Source organism: Mastomys coucha, unplaced genomic scaffold (genome assembly GCF_008632895.1).
Source record: "Mastomys coucha isolate ucsf_1 unplaced genomic scaffold, UCSF_Mcou_1 pScaffold21, whole genome shotgun sequence".
NCBI lineage: Eukaryota > Metazoa > Chordata > Mammalia > Rodentia > Muridae > Mastomys > Mastomys coucha.
This window is the reverse complement of record NW_022196904.1, coordinates 169821583-169833485: the sequence shown is the minus strand read 5'-3', so window position 1 is coordinate 169833485 and position 11903 is coordinate 169821583. Positions and strand designations below refer to the sequence as shown.

The following is an 11903-nucleotide window of genomic DNA, read 5'->3' as shown; positions in this document are numbered from 1 at the left end:
AGAGGTTCCTTTGTTGTTGAGAATAGTTTTGGCTATCCTGGGTCTTTTGTTGTTCCAGATGAATCTGTGCAGGATTTTTTAACGCAAGACTCTAGACAGGTTCTTCCTATGACTTGGTATAATTCATGGCCTATATGCCCTGCCCCCCAAGCCCATCAGTTTCAGTTGATAGCCACCATGTCTATGGTCTATTGCCTTGGCCTGAAGACAGCTATGTAATCAGTACATTAGCTGCAAGTGAGACTACTTCCTCTCTCTGACAATCTGGCCAAACTGGTCAGCCACTGGTAATAGGGATTTCAACATGAAAAGGTTATAGGTCTTTGCTAAAGTCTGCACAACTTAATGTCTCCATATTAGGGTAGAAAAGGAAACCCAGGTCTGGGAATTCCAGGTAAGGAGGACAGGGCTTGTTTCTGTTTTCCATCTGCTCAGGAGAGAAACTATGAGAGGTAACTGAGAGGACCGAGAGAGCCTAAGAGGATTAGAAATGAAGCGAAGGGGATCCTCCCATGGTCTAATCGCAATTGTGAGTCCGTGTGAGGGCCTCTGTGCCTTAGTCAAAAGCTGAGGTAATCTCTGCTTGGGGTAGAATATTAGGAATTTAAAAATTCTTGAAGTCAAAGAATGAATTGGAAATCAAAGCTCAGAAATGGTCCTTGATTATTTTCCTGTGAAGAATGGACTCACAATGTATATATGTATATATAAAAACCTATAAATATGAACATGTGTATGTACATATAAGATATATATAGCAGTTGAAACATAATATATATATTAATTTCCTACAGAACAATGGATTTTAAACTTTAAAAAAATCTATATTTGTTTATTTGTTTGTTTGTTTATTTATTGTGTGTGTGTGTGTGTGTGTGTGTGTGTGTGCATGCGTGTACATGAATGCCATGGCATGTATGGAGGTCAGAGGACAACTTGGAGGAGTTCTCTCTGACACCACACCACATGGGTTTCAAGGATTGAACTCAGTCATTAGGCTTGGTAGCAAGTGCCTTAATTCACTGAACCATCTCACTGGTTCCACAAACTTTTTTTTTTTTTTTACTTTGGAGCTCCTTGTGGAAGTAAATAGTCAATATGTGAAGCACATAAAAGATGGGTCAGTGGTCCCGTAGCAGAACTGGGCCATGGTAAAGCCCCTTCTAGCAGTGGTTTACTCATTTCAGCATAAGCACCTGAAGGCCCTTGGCAGAGTCCTAGTTTGAAAATCATTACTCGCTTGTACTCCCTCACAAGCACAAAGCCACACACCTACATTCCCTGGACCTAACCTGGCTCTTTCCTGATCTCTGGTAGGAGTTGAGTAAATACAGCTTAACAGAGAGAGACAGGCAAATGACTGAGAGCTGCTGGTCGGGTCAAAGGATGTACTTTTCCCAGTCCAGAGATCCCACTGTTTCCCAAAACGTTCCCATGAATTTCAGCCTGGAGAAAAGCGCCTCCAGCCAGTGCAGCTTTATCTTTAGTTGGTTGCCATAGGGACGGATGAGTTGTCTAACAAATGGCAAAGCAAAACAAAACAAACAACGTTTTGGGATTAGCTCTGCAAGAAAGCTGCATTTTCTACTACGCTTTCCCACCACAATGTATTGATTTATTTAGCGTTTAGTGAAATGATTGGCTAGCTTTCTCAGGGGAAATCTTAATTTTAGTAGGGGTAGATCCAACTAAGATCTAGAAGCTATGAGTCTCAAACAAACACTTTCCTTTTTTCTTTGCCTACAGTGCAGGGTAAGTATAGATTGAGGGGAAAGCAAACAAACAAAAAGGCAGAAAGAAGCAAAGAAAACAACCGCTGTGTGGGTAGCCTGCTTTCCCACACTTGATGGCTCCGCATATTCCACATCATACTGTACAAGTCACCGGAGTCTGGGGGCAGATGCTTTGTGAGTTGGGGGGTTCAGTGACAAAAGCCACACCAAAAGCAGTGACACTCTCTGTACCTGGCTATAGAGCTCCACAGAGGACTCCCCCTTGAGCTGATGGCCGGTGAGGTAGGTGTTATGTGAAGATTCAATGTAATAGTAGGAGAGGGGTAGCTGCAGCTCTTTCTCGTTCTCCTGTGACTCGTCATTTCTTGAGGCGAAATTGTCTTTATCCATCAGAAACCTAGACAAAAAAAACATAGGCTCTTAAGGCTTCGTCAGAGTGTACCCTTGAATGATGCGCAAAAGCGGCCTGAGGAATTTACCTTGCAAACCCTTCAAAAGACAATAGGCCTTGATGACACATGCTGATGTTAGGCTCGAATTTCTGCAAGGGATTAAAAAGAAGAGGTTTTTTTAGGCAAAGCATACCACCACATAATTAAAAAAAAAAACCAAAAAGACAAAAAAAACTTTTCTGTTTACATTAGGAAATGTCTAAACCAAATATTTGAACTAATTTAGTTATGTAGTGGTAAGATATAGGTTTTAGTCCGAAAGAAAATATTTATTATATGTGAGTTTATTACACCGAGCCTATTTATTTAAGAGAAAAAGGTAGCAAGAGAAAAGAATAAGGCTGATTTATATGAAAACACAGCACGTTTGTTAGTTGAGGTGCCGGTGAGGATAATAAAGGCAACCCTTGTCCAGCAGTGGGAGGTGGAGTGCGGTGGTCGGCCTGGAGCAGGCCCACCATACACACTCTCAGTGGAGTCACAGTGAACCCTCAGTTTTAGCATCTCTAGGGGTTAAATCCAAGGGTCACAAGCTACTCCACAGATTCCACGGATTCCAGATCAGGAGATTAAGCTAATTCTGCTGCCTGTGACCCTGCCACAGTAGAGTTCTCTATAAAGCTCTCTATAGCTGCCACCCCTTGCCTGGGGTCCTGGGACAGTTTCCACCGGGCTCTACCCTTCATCAGCACAGTTCCTTGCCAAATGGGCTCACACAGACCTTTTGAAACATAGATCACACACCCTCCTGCGTAAAATTTCTTAAAGCTTCCCGTTTCACAAGGACAGATGTCAACCTCTGTCCCGTGGTCTAAAAGTCCTAGATGAGCTGGTCCTTGGACTCCTGCCTGAACTCGCATCTGCCAGTCCTGCCTGGCTCTGATCATCATACTGGCTTTGATGCTCCTCATAAATCCCCAGCTTGCTCTTGCCCCAGGGTGTGAGCAAGCTGCTCTTGTTTCTCAGAGGATTCTCTTCCCTCAGAAAGTCGAATGGTTTAGTCACTCAGAGCCCTGCCCAAATGGCCCTCTCCAGCTCAGCCTTCCTGTTATCACCCTTTCCTTACCACACGCACGCTTGAAAATGTGTATATTTGTTTACTGTTTGCCTCACACACCAGAAAGTAAGCTATGTAGAAGAATGAGACTTTATCTGATACTATATTCCCAGCTCTTGGAACATGGATTGCAGAATAAAAGCCAAGTAAACAGATGGTAGGTAACAGACCGAGATTCTAGACTGTCATATGTGTTAGATCACTGAGAAGTAATTGGGAACAGGTTTCTTGTAATTGTCATTGAGTCAGAGATGCCCTAGGACCTATGCTAATTATAAGATAAATACTTATGGCCTTGGCATTAAAAGAAACTTTATTTCTACTCCAGATGTGAGTAAGTATAGATAGGGTAAAATGCTTAACATCAAAGTGTTAGACCAGCCAGAGGCATTCCATACACTTGATATTATGCATGCCATACATGTGATATCATACATACCATACATATGATACTAGGCATGCCACACACATGATATCATACATGCCATACACATGATATCATACACACCATACATGAGATGCCATACATGCCATACATGATATACCCACACATGCCATACATGTGATACCTGGATGAGGCTGAGGATTTCATCATACGTGCAGTGTTCTCCTTGGCAATTCACCAGGAAGTCATTGAGCTGGAGTATGCCGACTCCAAATACTCCCAGCGATGTGCTTTCAATCCCAGTGCCATTGGTCACGATGCTTGCAGCAGCGATAGCATCAGATATCTGCCTCTGGTTGTCAGAAAGCTGCTGTTTACTCTTAATGAACAGCCCTAAGTCGGAGACGTTTCTAGTCAGCAAATCTGAAACACAGCCACCCACAGACCATGGATTATTCAGGAGCCTCCGACAGAGTAAATAAATAAATAAAATGAGCGAAAGAATCCAGGGGTTGACAAGATGCTCAGGTTGGCCTCAGACTCGCAGAGATCCACCTGCTTCTGCCTCCTGAGTACTGGCATTAAGGTGTGTACCATCACATCTAGCCCAAACTCAGATTTAACACAAATATTTTTAAAAACTTACATGTGTGTGGGGGAGTTGGGATGGGTATGCTCATGTGAGTGTCAGTGCCCTAGGAGGCCAGGGGTGTCAGATCCTCTAGACCTGAACTTACAGAGGGTGGTGAACCTCTCCATGTGGGCCCTGGATACTGAACTCAGGTCCTCTGGAAGGGCAGCAAATATTTTCAACTGCTGAGCCGTCTCCAGCCCAGGGAGTTTTTGCTTTTTTCCCTGAATAACTGCTTCTGAGCTTTTCCTTTGGTAGAGACAGAAGAAATGTAATCTTAAAGCCTTTCTGTATCTTAAATGTGTAATTATGAGCATTTGTGCATAGATTGTGCATCAATACCATTTTAAAATTCATTTTGGCACATAATCAAAGAGAATAACCATCAGATCCTATGTTAAGAGCATATTTAGTTCAGCAAGAAGCTAACACTGTCAGTTTACATTTATTTTTAATTTAAGTTTTGTCATTTTACATTTTAACCAGAAATGTTCTAAGGTTCTCATTGCTCCCCATGCAGAGAAACTTGGCAGGGCTGGTTGTTTCAATTTTAGCCATTTGAGAAGACAATGTGGCAGTATCTTATAGAATAAAACAGAGGCTTACCATGCAATCTAGCATTCTCAGGTACTTAGCCAAAAGGTTACAAAACATATCTCCATACCAAAGTATGCACACAAATCTTGGTAGCAGCATGTTTATATAATGGAACATATTCAATTTAAAAATAAATTAGCCATTGAATTGCAAAAAGGGGCGACACTGTAAATATATGTTGCTCAGTAAAAAAAGTCATCCTGTAAGGCTTCATATTCTAGGACTCCAATGATATCATATATCCTAGAAAAGACAGTTATGGCGATATTTACAAGCCTGGTGGCAGCCAAGGGGTTACAGGGAAGGAGGGAAAGATGCGAAGGTGGGACAGAGGGGATTTTCAAGGCAGCAAAACTGCTCTGTCTGGTACAGTGGTGTATAGACATCCCTGTCTGTAGAACCCATGGAATGCACAACTCTAAGGACTCCAGTTACCAATATGTTTTGATAGTGACTGGATTGTAATAAATGAACTTTACTAACACAGCTAAAGGTTGCGTGGGCAGACACCTACACAGGTGCACAGGGGACCAGTGTATGGGAGCTCTGATTTCTGCTCATTTTCTAGAAACCTACAACGAGTCTAGAAGATAAAATGTAATGATCTAAAAGATGCAATTACTTGGTTAGTCTATAGGTATGTGTGTTTTGAGAGCTATACAAGAGTTAATATTCATATAAGGACAACATAAGGTTATAAATAATTATGAAACAAGTACACAAAAAGGTTAGTGTGTGTATGTGTGTGTATGTGCATGTGTGTTTGCATGTGTATGTATATATGTGTGTGTGCATGTGTGTGTATGGGTGTATATGTGTGTGTATGTGTGTGTGTGTGCTCTTTTGTGTTTATAGTTCTATCAAGAATGTAGGAGAAAGTCGGGCAGTGGTGGTACATGCCTTTCATCCCAGTACTTGGAAGGCAGAAGCAGGTTGATCTCTGTGAGTTTGAGGCCAGCCTGGTCTACAGAGTGAGTTCCAGGACAGCCAGTACTACACAGAGAAACCCTGTCTCAAAAGACCAAAAAAAAAAATAAAAATAAAAAAAAATAACAAGTTCAAAGTTCATGGATGGCTAAATGGTATAAGTAGGGAGACATTCTGGTTTACAAAGAAGGAAAGACATTCTAGATGTCCATCCAGGAGCACTCTGCTGAGATCACCAAAGACTTCCCTTGACAAAGCACAGACAATCACTGCCTGAGCCTGATAGAGGGCTTACTTATAGGTAAGAGAGATACTGGTATTTCTCAATTAAGACACAGTCCATACCTTATGGACACTCGGAAATGGTTAGCAAAGCATGCTTAATGGTCAGGGGGATGGAAACATGCTTAGTTAAGCATTCCAATTTTAACTACATGCCGAAAGACCACGTGGTGATGGATTTCCCATAGGACCTGCCTACCCTTCAACACCAAAGGACTGTGAAAACATTTCTCAGTTGAACCTAGCTCTAGGTGACAACACACCATGAGTGACATGCTGAAAGTGTATGTGACTGGATCTCCTACCTTGGTTTTTGGAGAGAAAGCTCTCAAAGGGAAATGGTAAATTGTTCAACCAACCTAGGTCAGGCTGAAGGTCACTGGTATTTTCTTCGATTGTCAGGTTGGTGTACAGTGGGGCTGACTCCAAGGCAGACCGATGGCAGGGTACGGAGTAGATGTCAAAGATGTCTTTCAAGTCCTTGCGGCTCCTTATGCTGAGGAGAATGGAAAACACCTCCTTTTAGAGCTGCCATCCAACTGTGGGCCTGAGAAAGAGTAAGAAGAAAGACTGTGTCCTACCTGAATGACTTGAACAGCTCAACGAATTCAACGAAACTCATGTTACTGTCTGAGACCATGAAGCTCTGGAAACCTCTCATTCCTCCTCTGATCCGCCCATGCCAGCTGCTGCTGCTCCAGGCACTGCAGAGGAACATGGCCGTCACTGGCAAGTAGACACCCCAACTCATTCTGCCTGAACAGATAGTCTCTGATGACAATATGGGCAAAGGGGAGAGGATGCTATATCCAAGGTTCTTCATTGTCAGAAGGAATAAATATGTACTGGTAACCGTATTCCCAATTTACTCAGCTGGGGCAAAATGCTGGGATTAATAATCCTTCATTAATAGAACAGTTCTCTAAAGGCACAAATTGATAGGTCAGGGGGAATTTCCTAAATTCAGTGTGTCTGAAGAAAAGTCATTTTTTTTTTTAAAAAAAAAAAATCCAAATTCCTTATTCATAACCTGTGGGAAACAATTCATGTTCTTTTCTGTATTCTCAATTATGGAAACTAATCTAGAAGGTTTGAAGTGCGTAAATGTTTTTCTTGTTCCTTTTTAACCAGTTCTTCAATGAAAACAGGGAAGAGCTTTTATTATTAATGGAAAATGTGAGTCAGAAAAATATGAAGAGTGGAAGGAAGCCAATCCCTCACTGAAGCCCATCTGCACCTGCCAAGGCTTCATCCATTCACCATAAAAATATCGTCGCTCTCAGGCAAATATTCAGGCTGGCTGTCTCACCACACCTTTTATTTTCTGTGTGGATTATTCAAAGAGTAGTAGAAGAAATATTTTGTCTATGGTTTCAGTCAAATCCATTAACAGGGTATTTCTTTCTTTTCTTTTTTCTTTTTAGAAGAAGGCTTAGATTTCCCCCCAGGGGGATATTTCAAGTGTTAATATATAAGAAAGTACAAAGAACACCAAGAAGCCAGTCTATTCCCAATTCTGTCACTAGTGATCGTTCATGGAGAATTATTTAATATTAAGATCTGACAGCCACCTCTCTGGATGGGAGGGCATCACAAACAGATGGATTTACAGTTGTATGTGGTGGGCAGCAGAGCCCAAGTTCAGGAAGACATAACTAGTTCTTTATCATTGAAATACACTGCATTTAAACCAGTGAATTTCCCGTCTTCCTCTTTTTTAACTCTACCCTTGATTCCTGTCTATAGGACTCTCTCTAACTCTAGAAAATTCTGTATCTAGTCTCTCCCTCTTTAGACCTAGGACTCAGGCTTGCTTTTTCTTTAACATAATTCAGGCTGCTGTCACTTCTGTCTCCCTTATGTCCTAGAACTTGTCAGGAGGGACCAGCCCCTCCCCTGGGGTTGAGGGCTGGACTTTGGATCCTGCACATTAGTTTCTTGTCCAAAAGACTTCTCTCCTTCACTCTGTTCTGCCATTTCCTGCTCACAAGTGACTTAAATAAGAGGAAAAAACACACTTAATCCAGGCGATTTGTCTATTTTATATATCCAGGATTCTGCATAGCTGAAATATAAAGGATTCCAACTATTTTCAGATTTTAGTTTTATTATAAAACTGAATTTACAGAAGAGTTGTGAGCATAAAATGGAGAGTCATCTATGCTTTGACCCGTTTTTACCAATTGTGGATTGGATGCACAAAGACTAAAGTACAACTTTAGTCACTCAGTGTGAGAGAATTCTCCCCTTTAAGAGATAATTTAATACAGTTAACATCACTAGCAAGTGAAAAGTAAATGAGATAGGTTCTGTGGAGCATGTCTGTAGCTGTGCCCATGTGTGCAGTGTGAGGAGAAATGAACACTGCCAATGCCTATGTCTGTGTGCTGAGACCCACTCCTCTGGCATAGGGCACAGCATCTGCTTTATGTGGGTTCTGCCTGGATTTTGCACATTTCTTCAGCAATCTAGCTTCCTTTGGTGGCTTTTCATGTTGTAATTACTTCTGTTTTGAAATGTTGATTTGTTGTGATTTGTGTTTTTCTTGTTTTTCCTGTGTGTGGCTGTGGTGCGATGAAAATGTGACTGAGGATCTGACTTTTCCAGTGTAAGTTAATTTTGAATAATTGAGGCTTGATATTAAATGCCTACAGGTCTACAGGTTGTGAGTGGCTAGTCAGCTAGATGGTGCAGATTTAGAGAACCATGGCTGAACTTTTGATTACTGTCTCTGACCTTGGAAGGGTTACTCTGTCAAACAATTAGAAGAGATCACAGCAATATGAAAGAAGATGGTTACAGATTCAGGAAAATCAGAATAATTTTCAACTAGGGTTTTTTTTTTTTTTTTTTCCCTTTAACTGTGAGTTAGAACTACAGATGGACTTTGCACAGGGAGTGAGGCACACGCCCTTCCACACAGCTGGAGTGATGTAGAGATTCCCTCTCTTTCATCATGTTAAGGCCCCACCTGGATGGACTCTTGTTTGAAGAAGACAGCACGGGGGAAGAGACTGGCCTGATGGGAGATGACATCCCGGTAGCCAAGTTGGGGGACCCAGCCGTGGTCAAAGAGTAGGCCCTTCTGGAATGGAGGGGGTTGGGAGGGTTAGTGATGACATTGGCCTCTGCAGGGATCAAAAGAAAAAAAAAGAAGTGATGACTTTGCTCCTGCTCTCCCTTAAGCATCATGAAAACAATCTACACCACTGATTTTTATGTGAGAAACAAATACTTTGACGAATGGGCCAGTCTGGCAGGTGTCAGCTGGCTATATGCTAGCATCGTCTGGGAGCTTAAAGAAGTACACAGATGCTTCAGCTAAGCGTATATGAATGACTTGGTTATAGGTGTGGCCATGACATCCAGGCACATTTTTAAAAGCACTAACATCTGGTCAGTTGTATCCTGTATAGCTGATACCATCTAAACAAGAATGGCAAGCCTACTTGACGATTTTCTTCCAAGTAGAGTGCACTTGTAGGAATACCTCTTGGGTTTCATATCTCACCACGATAATGAAATTATCTTAGGAGTTCCCACCAGGGGCTGGCAAGATGGCTCAGAAGCTAAGAGCACTGGCTGGCCTTACAGGAGACTCTAGCTTCATTTCTAGGACCCACAGCAGACACCTCACAACCGCCTGGAACTCCAGCTCCAGGGGATCCAGTGCCCTCTTCTGTCCTTTAAAGGCACCTGCACGTGTGTGCACACACATGAATGTTTTTAAAAGAACCATTATATATATATATATATATATATGTGTGTGTGTGTGTGTGTGTGTGTATACATGTATACACACACATATATACACATATATATGCATATATATGCATATATATATACACATATATATGTATATATGTGTGTGTATACATGTATATATATACATGTAAATATGTATGTATATATATACATGTATACACACATACACACACACATATATATTCCTATGGTATCAAGCTAAAATCATAGTATAAAGCCAAATCTTTACTTTTTCCAAAGCAAAACGAAAAAGCTCAGCGCGAGCACACTGCATTACCCGACTCTTCTTGTTCGTTAACGTCTTGAGGATCAGAGCCGCTCCGGCTTCGACACTCTCTGTACATCTTGGCCTTGCGGGTAGCCATCTCGTCGTCCGTCACCTCTCCACTCTCTCCCTGGGAACAGAAATGGCTCCATGGCTCCTGGACTGAATTGTTCTCCCTGAACGCTTCGCTCAGACCGGTTTCTGCTTTCTAACCCATCCTTCCGTCTTGTCTTGACCGGTGAGACCAGTTAGAGACCTAAGCTAAGGCAGCCCGAGTGAGTTTAGGTCATTTGACCCAGTGAAAAATGGATGCAGAACCCTGGAGTCTGTGGGGACATACACAATATGAAGCTATGAAGTTCTACGAACCTCCCATGAGCAAAGAGTAGGACTGTTTAGATAGCTGTGAGACAAATGTCACAATGAAAATATATGTTATATAATCAATAATATACAGTGCTGCTCATCTTAATTTGTTTCATATACAGCATTCATCATTCACATCGCCCTCATGAATGTGATCTCTATTTTATTTTCGGTTGATTTTATTTTGAGACACGTCTTACTGGCTCAGGCTGGCTTGGAACTCCCTGGAATGCTCCTGCTTAAGCCTCTGACACAATGGGATTACAGGAGGGGCCGTCGTGCCTGCCACAACCCCTTTTCTTTGTCCAGTCCTCTTGGCCTGCCGCGGAACTTGTGCTCTAGCTCCTCACAGACCCTTAGGAACAAGCAAACCTTTAGCCTCTCTGCTCTCTCCTCCATGGCAGGTGCTTTGTGTTGTGTTTGGAAAACTCCTGGACACACTTCAAGACCCACCATGCGTCTGCTGCTCTGAGGCCCTTACTGCCTGCCTCTCAGCACCGTATTTTCTCTACCAATATAGCACTTTGCAGGTGGCTTAACAATGACTCATAGTAACCATGTACTGTGTTTTAAGCCGATACAGACTTTTAAGGACTTTGGTTTCTCCTTGGTGTCTGCTTGATTCCTGACATTGATCCTGGCACCTGAGAGGTTTGTGGCAAGCCCTTACTACCATTGTTTTATCATTTATCTTGCCCCTAACTCAAATGGCTTATGGCAATGTAGGCCACACGGTCAGGGTAGAAGGCTGGGTATGATGCTTAATAAATAAGTTTACCCTACCCTCATGAGCATTTTCTTCTTTTTCTTGGTGGTGCTTATGCCCAGGGTGTTGTTTCTCTGCATGTTGGGCTTCTCAGCATTCTTTGCTGACATCCCAGGGCTGGGGTTTCTAGTGCTCCATCGCCTACCACCAAACAACTCCACAGCATGCGCCAAGGTTGGGCCTTCATACCGACCGTCCTCCTGCAAAGAACCACATGCTGAGCACACAACACAAGCAAGCAGCAGCAGGGAATTCCGGGGTAAGCTCAAGGGTTCACAGAGGTGTGACCTGGCCATGCATGCGGTTCTGTTTCAGATTCCAGGAACTTCCTGTTAAGTGTCTGATTGTGTCCCCAGTTGTCCTGATCACATCTGGGTCATCAATGCACTTCAACATCAGGTGGGGTAAACTAAGCAAACCAAACCGAACCCAAAACACTTCCCATCCTGGTCTCAGAGGTTATTCAGAAACTAGCACTGTGGGAAAAATTCATTAAGACTTTGCATATTAAGGGCTGGGGGGTAGTTCAGTTGATAGAGTGCTGGCCTAGAGGTACTTAAGAAATTTTTAAGACTTTGCAAATTATGATTTTTGGGAAATTGTCTAGCAACTATGAGGCTCTGGATCAACCTTCAGTACTCGCCTCAAATATCTCTCTCTCTCTCTCTCTCTCTCTC

At 42.4% G+C, this 11903-nt stretch overlaps 1 protein-coding gene across 3 annotated transcripts in view; it reads right to left on the bottom strand.

The window, feature by feature from the left end:
* The window catches only part of Plce1 (phospholipase C epsilon 1), a 304329-nt gene that overhangs the window by 58630 nt on the left and 233796 nt on the right, over positions 1-11903 (bottom strand). For 2 of the 3 annotated variants that reach the window (XM_031390225.1, XM_031390227.1), the window contains exons 9-16: positions 11244-11426; positions 10107-10224; positions 9036-9192; positions 6646-6768; positions 6424-6560; positions 3812-4050; positions 2213-2274; positions 1965-2130 (exon numbers count right to left, since the gene is read on the bottom strand). In XM_031390225.1, the coding sequence (XP_031246085.1) occupies positions 1965-2130; positions 2213-2274; positions 3812-4050; positions 6424-6560; positions 6646-6768; positions 9036-9192; positions 10107-10224; positions 11244-11426 (1185 nt within the window). The remainder of the gene's footprint in view (positions 1-1964; positions 2131-2212; positions 2275-3811; positions 4051-6423; positions 6561-6645; positions 6769-9035; positions 9193-10106; positions 10225-11243; positions 11427-11903) is intronic. The other variant, XM_031390226.1, reaches the window with a different exon arrangement.